The sequence below is a fragment of the Oncorhynchus tshawytscha genome, linkage group LG18, assembly GCF_018296145.1.
Source record: "Oncorhynchus tshawytscha isolate Ot180627B linkage group LG18, Otsh_v2.0, whole genome shotgun sequence".
Lineage (NCBI taxonomy): Eukaryota > Metazoa > Chordata > Actinopteri > Salmoniformes > Salmonidae > Oncorhynchus > Oncorhynchus tshawytscha.
Window position 1 is genome coordinate 20,760,419 of NC_056446.1, and position 18,592 is coordinate 20,779,010.

At 40.3% G+C, this 18,592-nt stretch overlaps 1 protein-coding gene across 2 annotated transcripts; it reads right to left on the reverse strand.

The window, feature by feature from the left end:
• Window positions 1-282: 282 nt before the first annotated feature.
• LOC112217668 (fasciculation and elongation protein zeta-2) lies at window positions 283-17,558 on the reverse strand. 2 transcript variants are annotated; one of them, XM_024378123.2, is made up of 9 exons: window positions 17,107-17,558; window positions 10,694-10,802; window positions 10,370-10,486; window positions 10,089-10,230; window positions 8,256-8,521; window positions 6,600-6,680; window positions 4,324-4,399; window positions 4,054-4,119; window positions 283-3,398 (listed from the first exon to the last, which is right to left on the reverse strand). In XM_024378123.2, the coding sequence occupies exons 1-9, from the start codon at window positions 17,406-17,408 to the stop codon at window positions 3,382-3,384; spliced, it is 1,176 nt and encodes a 391-aa protein (XP_024233891.1). In that variant the 5' UTR covers window positions 17,409-17,558; the 3' UTR covers window positions 283-3,381. The 2 variants fall into 2 exon arrangements, with proteins under 2 accessions (XP_024233891.1, XP_024233892.1); XM_024378124.2 differs by lacking the exon at window positions 6,600-6,680 and having other exon boundaries at window positions 17,107-17,552.
• Window positions 17,559-18,592: the final 1,034 nt, after the last annotated feature.

Sequence of the window (18,592 nt, forward strand, 5' to 3'; positions counted from 1 at the left end):
TTAAGGCATCCATTTATATTCAGATTTGTTCTTATAGCTACACTGACCTAACATAGAAAGAGAAGAGTATGCCATTTTTTATTTTATATAAAACATATTTGTACATTGACTTGCTGTTGCTCTGCATGTAAGAATGCCTTTTAATAGGTTTCTGCACATTTTCTGTTTACAGATTGCATCTATTAAAAGTGTGGACCAATGTATTTTGATAGTAACTTTAAATAGAGTAAAAAGGTGATTTAATACCAATTATTGATCATCATGGATGCACTTACAAACCAATAGTATGACACCAAAGTAAACATTATTTTATTTGAAATGAGTTCCAATGTAATTCTGGCACAAAACGTTTGTACCACTACAGTCGATATGGTTACAAAACAAACATTTACTGAATAAATGAATGTACATTAGTACCTCATGACAACAAGACAAGTAAACATAAAAACCCAAAATGGGGGAAGAAGTATATTGCATTAAAAATAAATGAGTAGATTCTATTATACAAAAGTTCTGGCATTTACAAAGGCAGCCTTATTTGTTGCTTGTGTCTATATAAATATAAATCTCTAGATAAAGCGTGGATATACGCTGATATGGTCCCTCTATTTTAGCAGACATGCAACAAGGGGTGGGGCTTCAGCCTGAGTCGATAACCTTCTCTGATCTCCGTGACAACCCCATGCCGCTCCAAGACAACCAGAATAATACTAGTTCTCAACTCGACTAGTTTCAAGGAGTCCAAACCCCACCCAAGCTAGTATACATTTCAGTTCAGCTTAACTTTCTTATTACAATGTGGTTCAATGCTAAGGATCCCTTTAGTGTGACCTTAATCCTTATCATTCATTTTATTTACTTTAAGTAAAAGTAGATAAAGTGCATGCAGCACATGCTTGGGGTTCTGAATGCTTCTGAAGCTTGCTACAGTTGAAAGATAGTTACATATGATTCTGTACAGTACGTAGAGGTCTACTGGCTTCCCTTACTAAAGAAAGATGCCTTCTGAGACCCTCAACTAAAACCCAACATCTCTTCATAACATACACTTTGATACAGGGAAAAGAGAGCTTCCGTTAGACTCGATGATTCCTGCCAACTACATCAGACTTCTACTAGTGAGGTCTGGCACTACCATTGACTTACAGCGGCCCACCTGGGATATCTAGTTGCTGTCTATAGGTGTCAGGCTGCCTTGGTACAGAGCTATTGCAAGCTGATGCTACAATGTCCACTTAGCTAGGTACTAGCCTATACTTGTCTGAAGCCTTATCACTGATGTTACTATATTACTACTCAGGCCTAGGACAGACAAAAACTACTAAATGGCTACTCAAGCTATAGGATGATGGGCTTGCTAATGCTTCAACATTATCCCCAAGCATGGCGTAACAACATCTACACTCTTCTTCCTAACAGGATCCATAATGCTGTACTTCTGTGGACAGGCTGGCTGCTGTAGAACCAATGCTCTGGGTGTACCTGAGAGTAGTGATAGACCAGACCTGATGGGCTTGTGTGTTATTGTAATTATTGTGCACTGAGCTTAGTTACTGCTGATGATTTGACAGGATTGTACAGAGGTGATATTATAGACAGTGCTGAAGGTTAGTGGTTGTGGATGTAGACAATGGGTTTTTGAAATATTTATGTTTGAAAAATCTCTCCTGCTTTTGTACAGAAACCTCTCTACATCCTTTAAATTGTCTACATAAGTACATGCAACAATTTGGTGATCTACTACTGTTGCTACGTCCACTAGACAAGACAAGATAACATGTCATCACTAGATCCCCAACATTTACACAACATCAAAGAGTTATTAGTTCTAAACACAACATGGCAGGATCAACTCACAGCAATTTAACCATTATTTTACATTCTAATATTATTGCTGTAACCCTTCACTTACTGTACTTTATAGAGGAGGTATGAGGCAAGTGTACAGGGTGATGTCATGTGACATCCCTAGGAGGGGTCAGAGGTTGACAGCTAGTGTTTACATAACAATGGTGATGTCATAATAAGTGGCCACACACTGCTGGCAGTAAAAAGTCCCTCATCTCTCTAAAACTACAGAAAAATAAAAAGCTGTAGAAGTTTGTTCTTTGTTACCTTCTTACTAACTTCTGTCATTTTTCCCTTTTTTGAGAAGTTATCACTTAAAAAAAAAAAAAGTTCCATCTGTGCAATTTCACATTGTAGTATACAAACAATGCTTTATAATATTTGACCGATGTAGCTCCCTAATCCTATGTAGCAGCATGCAAAGACGTGCACAACCTTTAAGGGGGTTTATGAAACATAAAACCTAAGAGACGGTGAAAACAAGGCTTCTGAACCCCACTAATCCCATGGTCTGTCAATCATTAATTGCTCTGAACCAATAGCTCTCTCATAAAGTGGTGAGCTCCCATTGGACTGATCCCACCCTAGTTAGACTGGTTCAAGAAGCCTTATTTCCCCATCCCTCCTATATATACACACACTGAGGGAATTAGCCAGTTTAACAGAGAAAAGCTGCATCCCAATTGTCAAGTGACTTCTTCTCCTTGTCTCCTCACCCTAACCTTTAATGATGTGAAAAGGCAGGCAGGTGAATGTAGAGGAATTTGTTTTCCATCTCCAGTTCCTTCACATCAGTGCAAACGGAGGATAGAAGATGAGAACAGCAAGCCACTTTAGACAATGGAGAGTAATACTGCTAACATGCAGAGAAGACATTAAAACAAATTTGAGATATTAGCATTACAACATTAAAAAAACATTTAAGATTACACGTAAAAGGTGAGAAGATTATAAGGTAAAACAGGCATTAAAATGTGAATCTCAAAAGGTTGCGGGAAAAGTTGTGGAGAAAATAAATACTCCATCAGGAAGAGTCCACCTTATTAGGGGGGTGAGGTGACTCCTTCCATTGGTATGTTCAAGAACTCTGCAGCTCCTGAGCGCAGGGCCAGCTTTAGCCTTTTGGGGGCTCTAAGAGCAGCAAATTTGTTTCATGGGACCCCTCTTGATGACAGTCAGAAAAATGCATGTTTTAAAAATAATTTCCTGCAGTTCTACACATTAGGCCATGGGGCAGAGAGAACATTTAGCAATTTTCTACGAAAAATTCATGCAATTCTAGTTCTGCCATGGGGCAGAGAGACATTATTGCATTTCTACCCATTTTACCATGGGGTGAATCATTTCCTACAATTCATCACATTTTACCATGGCTTATGCCATGTTATTGATATCTGAGTGAGAGTGACTAACAAAATCAATGAGGGCCCCCTGGAGGTCAGGGACAGTAAGTTGAGTTCCTAAAAAATCAAAAGTGCTTATGCCTTGAGTGTGTTCAGAGTGTTGTAGAACAGGTGGCTCCATCCACTGGGTTTATGTGGGACACAGCACTGTAGGGACAAGAAGAACACCCAGAAAACAGCTGTCAACCTAAAATGATCTACCATATGGAAGAGAGCAATTAAGAACGGATGGGAGGGTGAGCAAGAGCGTGTGTGTGAGTAGGAGGAGGGAGTGTGTGTAAGATAGAGGGTAAGTAAAGTAAGTACACCATAATCACAATCACAGCACAGGTACACTACACTACAGCACAGAGCCAGGGAAGGGGGCTGTCTCGGAGGTGTGTGAGAGCGGGCTCTCCACACATTGCGTGTGTGTGCGTTTCCTGTGTGTGTGTGGCTCACAAACCTCCACCTCTCTCATACTAGAACTAGCGACAGAGCAGCGCAGCAGAGGCGAGAAACAAGGAGGGTAAAGGTCAAGATGAAAGGCTCCGAAAAACCCTGCAGGCCTTCAGTGAACAAAGAACACATTGGAAGTAGACCCTCCTAATAACATGTGCCCTAACTGGACCCTTCTGTCCTGCAGCATCTTTCTCAGGCACTAGGTCATAGTGAGACTGTCAATCTAGACAAAAGCTCTGTTTTGAATGGGAGCAATGTTTCCTCAAAGTAATTGAGTACCTTTGAGAATGTACACCTTGTGTGGTAATGTGTGGTGTTTTGAACGGGAGTAAGAGTTTTGTAACTGCTAGGGAGGGAGTACCTTTGAGAATGTAGTCTGTTAGGAGGCTGGGTACCTTCTCACTGTCCTCTCGCATGGCATGCAGAACTGCATGGAGGGAAGAGCAAAAAATATAAAAAAATAAAAAAGATTTGGGATGAGTTACTATCATGGTCATAATAGGACATTTCAGTCTTCACATTACAGCTTTCATCAGTTGGCCTACAGTGACTTAAAAAGTTAACAGACAAAGTGTGGTTTGTAAAATAAATAATACAACGTTGTAATAAACAGGAACATGTCAGTACTCACTCTTGGTGAGGATCTGAAGGTCTTCCACAGAGGGGGAGCCAGAGTTCTTCTCATAGGGGATAACTGTGGTCAGATACTGAGAGCGAGAAACACACGTCACAACCACAGAATGAGAGGAGAGAGAGAACACGACACAGGATAGAGGGAAGGCAAAGGATGGAGGAGGATAAAAAAAAAGACAAAAATGTTGAACAGAAAGAAAAAGAAAAACTGCACCATGATAAAAGAGAAAGTTAAGAATTTTGATGCAAAACTTGTCTGTAGTTCTGCCTGCTTGAACGACAAATAGTTCAGATACACATAAAAACATGAAATGACCCCGGGATTCGATAGAACGTCACTCAGTGATGCAGGAATACGATATAACATTCAAAATGGGTGAATCTTAACTTTCAACTGGAACAACCAGCATTTTAACTACTTTGCAGACAACGATAATATCCATAAAAAAATATAAAATTCCCAGTTTACGCTACAAAACCAACTTAGAGGTTTTAAAAATAGGTTAGATTTGACTCAGAATTCTATGACAGAGTAAGGCAATGTTGGCAGAATAGATGGATGCATATCAATGTATGAATAATATAATTTACCAATATTTTTCTTGGTAGTCCAACAAATATTGCTTTCAGATTGTAAAATCACAGCTGGCCTGGTACATTGTTTGTTGTCTCCAGCCATTCCGGATGCGCTGTTTCAGTTTCAATTACTCAATATAGTAATGAACGTGCAGGGACGAGACAGACAGGCAGCTTTTCTCAGCCAGTCGGAATCATGAATCAGCTGGCATAATTTGTATGGATATATACAAAGAAATGTAAATTGAAAAAAGGTCAAACGAAACGAAGTGCAGCTAGTTTGCAGTCTTTCCAGTTTCAGTTTGAAGTGACTCTGTTAGCTGTTGTTGGCTCGCTCCTCTGAACAACAGTCTCCTGATGAGAGAGCACATTCTCCATGCCAGGCGAAATCACGCCTCATTAGCTCATTGTTACGGATGTATCCAAATAAATGTCACTGGAAAACAGCTTAAACAAATGCAGCTACATTGCGGTTATTCTGGCTGCACTTTTTGACATGATCGTAAATTACCTGTAGTTGGCTAGCTAGCTAGCAAGGGATAACATTTAGAAGCACCGACTGGGTCGCGTCCATAGATACAGAACAGAAAGACTGAACGACTGGGTCACGTCTCTGGAAACCGAACCGATAGAGCGATCGTGGAAGGATGAAATAGTATGAATAAATTCATCAAAATAAAGTTAATGAAAATATGTAAAATCATTATTTGAACATGTTGGTAATCCGATGTATAAAAGTGATAACACCCTCGAAGCTGGTGTTTGGAGGATATATTGGCACAGTTTTCTGCCCCCGAATTGTCTCGGACCTAACAACACACGTACCAATATATCCTCCAAACACCGGCTTCTAGGGCATTATCACTTAAGTCATTTTCTTTTACGGTGTGCGGCTGGGATCTTTCATCTCAGCACTTTACATTTATATCTCTGTTCAGTGTATGTTCGCTGACGGAATGTAATTTATGTCAGTATATTTTCTGTATTCCTCAGAGGGGACACTAATTCAGAGAAGTTTAGGCAGTTAAACAAATTCCCTAAATTTGCCGTTGTTCCCCTGTTTAATGAAGTGTTCAAGCAATGTCAGTTGAGTTGAATCAAAAGATGACAGCACATGTTGATCATTGACATAAATGCGGAGGCCCGTTCTATTCATTCTATTTATATGGCAGCACATGCGATCAGGCGCAAAGGAGGGGAGAAAATGTGCTATTCAAACGGTTATTAAACGAGACCTCATCATTACGCTGGCCAATTATAGTCATCCAAAATTCCATGACTGTCACAATCCTAAACCTTTACCATCACCCTTTGTATGAATTGTTGGAAGTCAAGAAACAAATTATTTGAGAGTGAGAGAGTCATTGGTCGATGATTCAGCATCCAGTTACAGCCAATCTCAAGGCTAAATGCTCAGTCAACAAGACAGGAAAAGGATAAGGGAAGAAAAGAACAAGTCATAAAAAGAGAAGGATATGAAAGCTGAGAAGGAGAGCTGCTTAATTTGTGTTTGATGGACAGAGAGAATGAGCCACAGGACGAGAGAGCAGAAAGGAGGGCTTGAGTTAAATTGAAAATGAAAGATGGTAAAATAAAGAGGACATGTGGTAAACACAGCAGCGGCAAAAGCTGTAGAGAAAAGAACTGTAAAGAAAAATGTCAAAAAAGATGAGAGGATAGCTAGAGAGAGAGGGGCACCTGTTTGTCCCCTCCTGTGATGCCGAAAGTTTGACGGAGGCCGTTCTGAATGACAGTGGACAGCCCTTCCATAGTGAAGAGCTAGAGGAAGGGAGAGGAGGGAGAGAACGCAAGAGAGATAAAACTACCAGAGAAAGAATGAGAAACCCCCCAAAAAGACATGAGAGCTCTAGAGAGCAGGAGAATAAGAAGAGGGGTATAGAACTGGATTCAACCTGCCATCGTTTCTGGTTCCGAAAAGGACAAATTATCCGCATGGAAGTCCAACAGTTCAGATTGGACAAAAACAATGGCAAGGTGAATTCAGACCTACAGGGTCATTTATTTTACTGTCCAGTTTTCAGCTGGTATTTACAAAGACATATAACAAAGCCCAATAATTACAATGTAATGATGTAAATAAATACATTTTCACTATGTAAATAGTAGGCTAATAGTGGACTGTAGAATAAAGCAGAAGGAGAGACAGAAAGAGAGACCCAACAGGGTCTGCAGGGTGAGTGCAGAAGTTAGTACAGGACTACTGCAGGGTGTTGTTTTGCACTTCCAGGCATGTCTCTCATGCATTTCTTCTGTTTCCAGTGCATGCATCTAACCTGGTTTGTGCCTGTATAAATGGGCATGTGCACAATACACTAACAGTGGGGTACAAAATTATTGACACCCTTGATAAAGATGAGCATTAATGACCATATAAAATAAATAATTCAAGTACTGAACTATATTGTATGCTCAAAAAATGTAGGAAATGATGTTATTTTATACCAATACAATTGCCCAGAGAAAGATTTTGTTTAGTAAGTCAATATTTTTCCTGAAAAAGGTAGGGGTCAAAATGATTGACCACCCAAAGATTCTTATAAAGTAGTCAAAAGTTTAGTATTTGGTTCCATATTCCTAGCAAACAACCACTACATCAAGCTTGTAACTCTACAGACTTGTTGGATGCATTTGCAGTTTGTTTTGGGTTTATTTTATTCTGATTATTTTGTGCCCAATAGAAATGAATGGTAAATAGACATGCTAAGATATCATTATCATTCATGATTAATTCAGGATTATGCGTAATCATGGTAGCATCTACATTAATGTAGAGATTTTAGAAACATATACTATTCTTATTTACAATACAATTGACTCCAAAATGACACAATACATTATTTACCATTAATTTAGGGGCAGCAGGTAGCCTCGTGGTTAGAGCGTTGGACTAGTAACCGAAAGGTTGCAAGATTGAATCCCCGAGCTGACAAGGTACTGTTCCTAGGCCATCATTGAAAATAAGAATTTGTTCTTAACTGACTTGCTTAGTTAAATAAAGTTCAAATATTGATGTAGTAATTGTGTGATAGAAATATGGGACTAATCTTGTGACTACTTTATTTAGTCTTTGGGGGGGGGTCATTTTGACCACTACATTTGAGTTTAAAAATTATGACTTGTTAAACAAAATCTACTTCTCTGAGCAATTGTATTAGCTCAGTACTTGCATTATTTATTTTATACAGTCAGTACTGCTCATCTTAATTAAGGGTGTCAATTTCAGACCCCACTGTATCTAGGCACGTATGTGCATCACAACGTGTATTATATGCATTTAAAATCATACAATACTATGTGTACGAATCTGTGTCTATCGGTGCCCATCTTGCTCACCGTCCCAGGGACATGTGTCCTGTCTGCCCTCTGAGCGCTGCCTGTGGGCCTAATCTTCTTCTTCTTGCGGAGCAGCTCACGGTGCTCCTTCTGCCGATTCTGCACGTCGATGAGCAGTGAGATGAAGCTGTTCTTCACCTCCTTCTCAAAGTCCAGCTCGTCCCTCAGGGCCAGGGCCTGGATCAGCTCCTCACTGTAGCGCCTGATGGCTGTCTCCACCTCCTCCAAGGCCTCGCTCAGCTCTGAGACTGAAAGACGACGCAAGCCTGGGAGGAGGTAGGAATTAGAACATAAACATACTAACATACTTATATAGAGCTTGACAAATTCCATGAACAGATGGCAGGATAACACATCACATACTAACACATACTTACATGGTCAGTCCCAAACGTTTGCATTACAGCTTGATATGTTTTGCATTTAAAGTTACATAACAAGTAAGCAGTAATTGCTGTCCAGTTGTATGTAGTGTATATTATGTAACAATGCTACTGTGAGCCTGTATCTGCAGTCCAGTTGTATATACACTAAATATACAAAACATTTAAGAACACTTGCTCTTTCCCTGACAGACTGACTAGGTGAATCCAGGTGAAAGCTATGATCCCTATACCCTTCCTGTTTGGCCATGTCTGGGGGTATCATCGGATGGGGCCACAGTGTCTCCTGACCCCTCCTGTCTCAGTCTCCAGTATTTATGCTGCAGTAGTTTGTGTGTCGGGGGGCTAGGGTCAGTTTGTTATATCTGGAGTACTTCTCCTGTCTTATCCGGTGTCCTGTGAGAATTTAAGTGTGCTCTCTCTAATTCTCTCTTTCTCTCCTTCTTTCTTTCTCTCGTAGAACCTGAGCCCGTGGACCATGCCTCAGGACTACCTGGCATGATGACTCCTTGCTGTCCCCAGTCCACCTGGCCGTGCTGCTGCTCCAGTTTCAACTGTTCTGCCTGCGGCTATGGAACCCTGACCTGTTCACCGGGCGTGCTACCTGTCCCAGACCTGCTGTTTTCAACTCTCTAGAGACAGCAGGAGCGGTAGAGATACTCTTAATGATCGGCTATGAAAAGCCAACTGACATTTACTCCTGAGGTGCTGACTTGCTGCACCCTCGACAACTACTGTGATTATTATTATTTGACCATGCTGGTCATTTATGAACATTTGAACATCCTGGTCATGTTCTGTTATAATCTCAACCCGGCACAGCCAGAAGAGGACTGGCCACACCTCATAGCCTGGCTCCTCTCTAGGTTTCTTCCTAGGTATTCTTCCTAGAGTTTTTCCTAGCCACCGTGCATTGCTTGCTATTTGGGGTTTTAGGCTGGGTTTCGGTACAGCACTTTGAGATATCAGCTGATGTAAGAAGGGATTTTGATTTGATCCCTTATTGATGTCACCTGCTAAATCCACTTCAATCAGTGTAGATGAAGGGGAGGAGACACGTTAAAGAAGGATGTTTAAGCCTTGAGACATGGATTGTGTATGTGTGCCATTCAGAGGGTGAATGGACAAGACAAAATACGTAAGTGCCTTTGAACGGGTATGGTAGCAGGTGCCAGTCACACCGGTTTGTGTCAAGAACTGCAACACTGCTGCGTTTTTTGTGCTCAACAGTTTCCTGTGTATATCAAGAACGGCCCACCACCCAAAAGACATACAGCCAACTTGACAACTGTGGGAAGCATTGGAGTCAACATGGGCCAGCATCCCTTTTGGAACTTAAAAGTTTGGTATACTCAGTATATATGTATGGGATGGGGTTGTGTAATACAGCTGCAGGGAGCTGTTTATACTTGAGCTGTTAGTGATTTGATGCGAGTTAGGAGTCACTCACGGTCCTCATAGCTGGTGTTGGAGCTGGAGCGTTTGAGGTTGCTGAGATCTTGGGAGAGCATGGACAGGTCTGACTGGGACGGGCTCTCATCATCCTCTGGGTCTGGAGACTCCTGCATCATCTCCTCAATCTCCTCGATCACCTGCAACACACACACACATAGCTTGTGTTAAGAGTGTGGCTTTGTAAGTAGTAGAGTGTGGTGAATTTTAGACGTGATAGAAAGAGAGCGAGTGTGTATGTGTGTGTGTGTTGTCTATCAAGTGTGTGTGTGTGTGTACCTGTTCGGCAGTGAAGAGTGGCTCATCGTTGATGCAGGACACAATAATGGAGTGCATGTCCATCTGTTCCCTCAGCTCCTCATCATCAGACAGGTCCAGAGGCATGTTGTCCAGCTTCTGTCCATCAGAGGAAGAGAGAGAGAAGAGGGACAAAGAGAGAGATAGGGAGGGAGAGAGCAAAAAGGGAGATGAGAGTCAGCTTGGCTGAGCTAATGAACAGGTGTGCTGAGCGGGGGAATGTGTACAGTGTGGAGGTGTAGACCATGTGTGTAAGTGTTTGCCTATGGGTGTGGGCGTTAGCCTGTGGGTGTGTGTGTGTCTTACCCCCTGCTTGCAGAGGTTGAGTGTGGGGAGATGCAGGGAGCGAATGTGAGATGTCTTCCAGTCCACTGGCATCACGTTGCCATAGTTATCTGTCAGAGCATTCCACACCCTGAGGGGGAGAACGAGAGAATGAACGTGGAAGAGAAATTGTGAGAGGAATGAAGAGAAAAGGGATGAGAAAGAAGAGAAAAAGAAGGAAGACAGAAAATGTTACACTGCACTTGAAACATTTCCCCAGTGACACAGCATTAGTTGGCAGTAGTGTGTCATCCTCTTTCCTCACCACCCACACACACACCCCCCTCTGTCCCTGACGCAGCTCGCCTCTGCCTGATAAGAGAGCAGGAATCTAGCATTTTAATAGCCTAGACATTATTTTTATGACAAATGTATTTTTTATGTAAATTCTCTCTCAAAAGGGCTTTGCGCTATACTATAGGAAATACAGTATACATTTTGTACATAGATCCCGCTACACAATGGGAGTGAACATGTGTAATGTGAGGATGAGTGTGTGTGTCTGACCAGGACTGCTGCGAGCGATGCGAGGATGGGCACTGTGAACCCAAGTGTCAGAAAGGTTTTGCATCAGAGAGTTGGTCACACACGTGTTCTTCATATAACTCCAGTCTCTCCATCCCTCTCTTACTAACAAAGCATCATTATCATCAACAACACACAGTTCGAGGACAGGTTCTCTAAATTGGGCAATGCTGGCAGGAGATGCTTTGGCCCTGCGGCTGTCACCCTGTGATTCAGGCATTACTATATTTTTAGGCCGTCAACAGACACGCACGCACACATGCAAGCCCTGCATAAACAAGAACAAGCACACAAAAGCCTCTATGTGGCCAGTGGCTCTCTGTGTATCTCCATGGGTAGTTCTACGCCAAGGAAAGTTGATCATGAAACTTTTCCCTAAAGCACATCGATATATGAACACACACACATTACTTCTTGTCTCCATGTCATCCTCGCTGTGTGTCTCTGCTTGGAGGTAGGTCATTAGCCAGCTACAGTAGAGCTTGTTAGTAGGCAAGGCACGTCCTCCAAAAAGGGCAGTCACTCATGAAAGGACTCCGCTGCCCTCAGTGCACTGCTCTTTCAGCCCCGCTAAGGATTCTCTCCAAACTACCCCCTCCACCTTCCTCTCACCAGACTGAGCTCATTTTACTGTAAAAGAGTGCAGTGTTTCCCCAAGATTATTTGGATGTGACTCAAGAGCAACTGAAGCAACATAGAAGACTGTCCATTTCAACTAACAATCTTTGTGTGTGCATCTGACTCTGTGTGTGTGTGTGCTGAGCGATTAAGCAATGCTTTTTATTTTTAAAGTTGTTTGTGCGGTTTGTTCTTCAGCTGCCCGAAATGTGAGAGAAAATATCCACAGGAAGGTATTGTTTACCACTTGGTAGGAGGGACATCCCAGCTTCATTTCATTCGCTCTTCCGACTGCCCAACTCCTGGCGGAACCCTACATCACAGCCACTGACATCGTTACATCGTAGCACAGCAGGAGAGTGGTTTCATCACGGTAGCACATTGAGGTCAATTCATAGCAATTAATCTAAAATAATTAATAGATTTTACATTTTAAAAAACACTGTCATAGACGGACAAAATTAATATAGATGAAAGGAGAGTTCCTAACAAGTTCAGGAAGCCAATAAAGAGCTCTGTGAGACGTTCACAGCGATGGGGGCAGACGTTTTGATCAAGCGAGACCTTCAGAAAAAATGCACATTTATGTATTTTACAGATATAAGGAAGGTGAAATCTTATAGTTAGTCGTGTTTATAATTTCAATATACTATATTGAGAAAGCAAATAAGTCATTTCAAGCCTTATCGATACAGTTTTGTTGAATAGGAAATGCAAAATATAAAATGTCATTTTCTTATATGTATCATACTTGTACTGTGTACTTCAGCTTGTGTCCTCAAAAGTCAGTACACCTCAGCCTTTTATAACATTTGTTTTTACCAGAAAGGTCCGATTTTAACCATCCTGAGTATGCAGCATTACTAGGTATTGTTTATGGCCCTCTCATAATAAATCATTATTTGGGGGATTACATAGATTATATTTTTCATTACAATTAACTGGTTAATGGCTGTGATAGCAAAAAACTGAGGATGGATCAAGAACATTGTAGTTACTCCACAATACCAACCTAATTGACAGAATGAAAAGGAAGTCTGTAGAGAAAAATAATATTCCAAAACATGCATTCTGTTTGCAACAAGGCACTAAAGTAATGCAACAAAAATGTGGCCAAGCAATTACTTTTGCCCTTAATACAAAGTGTTATGTTTGAGGCAAATACAATACAACACAATACAGAGTACCACTCTCCATATTTTCAAGCATAGTGGTGGCTGCATCATGCTGTGCGTATGCTTTTAATCGTTAAGGACTGGGGAGTTTTTCAGGATACATTTTTTAAATGGAATAGAGCTAAGTACAGGCAAAATCCTAAAGGAAAACCTGGTTCAGTCTGCTTTCCACCAGACACTGGGAGATGAATTCACCTTTCAGCAGACCAATAACCTAAAACACAAGGCCAAAACTACACTGGAGTTGCTTAGCAAGAACACAGTGAATATTACCAAGTGGCCTATTTACAGCATTGACTTCAATCTACTTGAAAATCTATGGCAACACTTGAAAATGGTTGACAAGCAATTTGAAAGAGCTTGAAGAACTATGAAAATAATAATTGGGTAAATGTTGCGCAATCCAGGTGTGAAAAGTTTAGACTTACCCAGAAAGACTTTTAGCTGTAATTGCTGCCAAAGGTGCTTCTACAAAGTACCGACTCAGGGGTGTGAATACATATGTAAATGAGATATTTCTGTATTTAATTTTCAATAAACTTGCTACAATTTTAAAAAAACATGGTTTCACTTTATTATTATGGGGTATTATGTGTAGATCGGTAAGAAGAAAAAAATATTTTTAATCCATTTTGGATTCAGGCTGTAGTAACAAAATGTGTAATCTATGGTCAAGGGGTATTTTCTGAAGGCACTGTATATGTTAGTTTTATATTGGATGTTCAGTTCTCTCTCTTCAAAGGCTATTGAACCAAGCATGCCATGGACAATGAATTTTTTTAAAATTTGGATTCAGAATATTAAATGTTCATTGTGATGGCATGCTTGGTTCAATAGCTATTAACTAGAGAAGACCGAATATCCAATTTTATCTTGCTGCGAACAACCAAGCTTGGTCTCATAGGCTAGATGTAAAATAGTACATGTAAGTCCTGGACACTTAAATTAGTATATGTTATGTTTGGTTACATAACACAGAAGGTTACTTAATAACCCTTTTAGCTAACTCTTCCCCTAACCCAGCTAACGTTAGCCATCTAGCTAACGTTAGCATTACCCACTTAGCCACCTAACTAACGTTAGTAATAACAAATTGTAATTTGTAAAATATAAGTTTTGCACATTTGTAACAGATTGTAGGTTTTGCAAATTCGTAACATAAGAATTGTCATTTGTAACATATTATACGAAATGGATGATGGACATCCACATACTAAATGGAGTCTCTCAAATTTACATACAGAATAATAAGAAATACTCTGAGAGCAGGTCGAAGTACCACATACACACCATCGATCTAAACAGTAGGGTAAACAATACTTTCCTGGAGATATTTTGTCTCATCCAGTAGTTTAAATGTAATTCTATTCAAAATTCTGCCTTCTAGGGTACATTTACACAATTTTCAGAGATTCGTTTCAGGCTGTATATACCCATTAATTGTATATTACTGCCAGATTAAATCAGACTAAGCTGAAGCGTGCCCTTTCAAAAACAATTACAAAGATTTACCTCTGTGTACCTCTGTCGAGAGCTTCAAGTTCTTCTGTGTCCAAATCACTAAAGCCTTAAGATGGTCCAAACACACACGCACAGTTGTGAAGAAGGTGTGAAAGCGCCTCTTCCCCCCCAGGAGGTTGAAAAAGTTAGCCATGGGCCCTCAAATCCTCAAAAAGCTCCACAGCTCGACTGGCTGCATCACTGCCTGGTATGGTAATAGTACCGCCCTCGATCGCAAGGCGCGGACAGCCCAGTAGATCACTGGGGCCGAGCTCCCTGCCATCCAGGATAACGGTTGGCCGATTAATCGGCCAATTTCAAGTTTTCATAACAATCGGTAACCGGCATTTTTGGACGCAGATTACATTGCATTCCACGAGGAACTGTGTGGCAGGCTTGACCACCTGTTACGCGAGTGCAGCAAGGAGCCAAGTAAAGTTGCTAGCTAGCATTAAACTTATCTTATAAAAAACAATCAATCTTCACATAATCACTAGTTAACTACACATGGTTTATGATATTACTAGGTTAACCAGCTTGTCCTGCGTTGCATATAATCAATGCAGTGCCTGTTAACTTATCATCGAATCACAGCCTACTTCACCAAACAGGTGATGATTTAACAAAAGCACAATCATTGCACGAATGTACCTAACCATAAACATCAATGCCTTTCTTAAAATCAATACAAAGATGTATATATTTTTAAACCTGCATATTTAGTTAAAAGAAATTCATGTTAGCAGGCAATATTAACTTGGGAAATTGTGTCACGTCTCTTGCGTTCATTGCACGCAGAGTCATGGTATAATGCAACAGTTTGGGCCACCTGGCTTGTTGCGAACAATTTGCCAGAATTTTACGTAATTATGACAACATTTAAGGCTGTGCAATGTAACAGCAATATTTAGACTTATGGTTTGCCACCAGTTCGATAAAATACGGAAGTATTTGACTGAAAGAATAAATGTTTTGTTTTTTAAATGACAGTTTCCAGATTTGACCATATTAATGACCAAAGGCTCGTATTTCTGTGTTTATTATATTATAATTAAGTCTATGATTTGATATTTGATAGAGCAGTCTCACTGAGTGGTGGTAGGCAGCAGCAGGCTCGTAAGCATTCATTTAAACTTTACTGCGTTTGCCAGCAGCTCTTAGCAATGCTTGAGGCACAGCACTGGTTATGATTTCAAGCCTATCAACTCCTGAGATTAAGCTGGCAATACTAAAGTGCCTACTAGAACATCCAATAGCCAAAGGTATATGAAATACAAAAATGGTATAGAGAGAAATAGTTGACACGTCATAATTCCTATAAATAACTACAACCTAAAACTTCTTAACTGCGAATATTGAAGAACTGGGAATACTGAACCACCAGCTTTCATATTTTCTGAGCAAGGAACTTAAACGTTAGCTTTTTTACAAGGCACATATTGCACTTTTACTTTCTTCTCCAACAATGTGTTTTTTCATTATTTAAACCAAATTGAGCATGTTTCATTTTTTATTTGAGACTAAATAGATCTTATGTATTAAATTAAGTTAAAATACATGTATTCATTCAGTATTGTTGTAATTGTCATTATTACACACACACACACACATACATACATGTAAACATATACATACACATATTAAAAAAATATATTTTAAAAAGTAATAAAATCAGCCGATTATTCTGTATCGGCTTTTTTTGGTCCTCCAATAATCGGTATTGGTTGAAAAATCATAATCTGTCAACCTCTAATCCAGGACATCTATATCAGCCGGTATGGCTCTTGAACGGCTTTCATCCCCAATCAACAAGACTGCTAAATAGCTACACAAACTATCGGAGTTAACTTTCTATCTTTATCGACGTTTTAATTTTGATCACCAGGGCCCTACACACTCACTCACACATAATATGCACATTAGTCTACACACACGCACCCACTCACATAGAAGGTGCTGCTACTCTGTTTATATCCTATATCCTGTCACCAGTCACCTTATATCATATCCAACTCCATCACGCCAGTATCGCTGACATTGTAAATATGGTATTGGAACTGGGTATGTATATAATGTTAGTATGCTTGCTTACTTTTTGCGTTCTTCATAATTCTCGTGTGTTTTTTCTAGTATTACATTGTTATTAATGATTGTATTGTTGAGTTTAGAGTTTGCAAGAAAGTAATGTCACTGTGCATGTGACATGTGAAACTTTAACTATCAAGTTATTTACAAACTTCAATTGGGTAGCTAGCTGCTAGCTAACTTAGCTAGCTACTTTGAAAACACAGCTCAGCTAATTTTAACTAACGTTACCTGCTAACAAACAACAAAACACTTAAGCTTATCTTGAAGGCTCTTCTCTTGAAGTCCTTATTTCCTAAATTATCTTTACAGGTTTACATGCATTCCAAATAACATTGGCTAACTAGCTAACACTAACAACCCTTTTGTAAAATGGCTAGCTAGCAGCAGGTTCACATTAGCAATGGTATGCTAACTAACTAGCTTGAGATTGTAGTCAAACTATAAATGCTTAACTGATAAAAAAGTAGTAGCTACAAAATTCACACTCACTCGTCGTCTTTGAGGAAATTATCTTCTGTGATAGGTTTAATAGGGGCTATGTTTTCAGTCTTGGTGTTGTAATTTCGAAAGCAAACTGTCAGCTTCTCATCGAAGTCGTGGACAAGGTCCTCCATTGATGTGAAGCTGCATATATCCCCCGAGAAGCTGTCGAGGTCTGAGAAATCATCCACCAGTCCCGAATCAGCCATGTTCGAGTTCAGCTGGTCCAGTCGGTTCGGCGACCCGGAGGGCGCCTTGAATTCATTGAAATCCTGCCAGTCTTCGTCGAAGTGGGCTAACGGCGCCGCCATGACTGATGCAGGGACTCGGTTCGGCTGCGCAAACCCTGGATGTTATTCTATCCTCCGCGATATGGCAATGATGAACCGGGAGACTAGAATGTGGAAGCTCTGACTCTGCCGCTGCTGACGTCACGCGTGGTGGGACTCCATCCTCTACGAAGGAAGATCAAAACAAACATGGTTTTGAACGTGTTTCAGAGTTGTTGTTTTTTAAACTAAGCAATTGTACTATTTCATCTTCGAGTATGTGTGAATGTGGTCAGTAGCGTACAGGATTCTCAGTTAAAATGCACATTTGGTAAATGCATATTTACTCTATTGTTGCAAACTGCAGGTAAAGGTCAAACAAGGGAATCATTGTTGGATATTGTATTGACTTGGGTATTTAGGCTTTGAACCATAGCCTACATACAAGAACCCCAGTCTGTTATGTAAAAAAAAAAAAATACTGTGGAAAATGTTATTGCAAGCATATAATTTCCCACCTGGGGGCGGTGGTGAGCTAATGTAAAGTGGAATTGAGACATTTGGGTCTATAGATGGAGGTTCTGCAATTAGTCTATGACCTGTATAATAACAGGCCGATAAAATGGCTTCAACACAAATGCATCTCAAATTAGAAATGTATTTCAAACAAGATGGTTTAGTCAAAATAGTCACATTTTATTGGCAACATATCTTGTTTACCCCTACATTTGGCATTTGATCCCCTCTGATGCACATTTTGCCTCTTTCCTGCCATGTGGCTTCTCTGAATTACACCAAATGTCATCAAATTTTCAAGTGACTCAATCAACAATACAAAGTTAAACACAGGAAAATGGAGAGCTCTTTTCAGTCTGGGAACTCAAGCTTTCCTCTAAAGTCTGATGAGACGTGTTGTCCCTTCACACTGATCGAAGGTCAGTTTAGCTCTGTACCCCCTCATGATTATAAGGGACTGTGGATAGGATTGGCTAGGGTAAACTGATCCTGTATCTGTGCTTAGGGAGTGACTATGTTCCAGCCCCTTGATATTCCGGGCCACAGCTCTTTTTCAAAACCCTGAATGTTTATTGAAAATATGCATACATAACACTTCTCCTACACAACAATACAAAACAGTACAATCACTTTTGTAATAACACATTAAAAAACGCAAACAGGTCCCCATCCCACAATAACTATTTTAATCTGCTACCAAAAACCCTTAC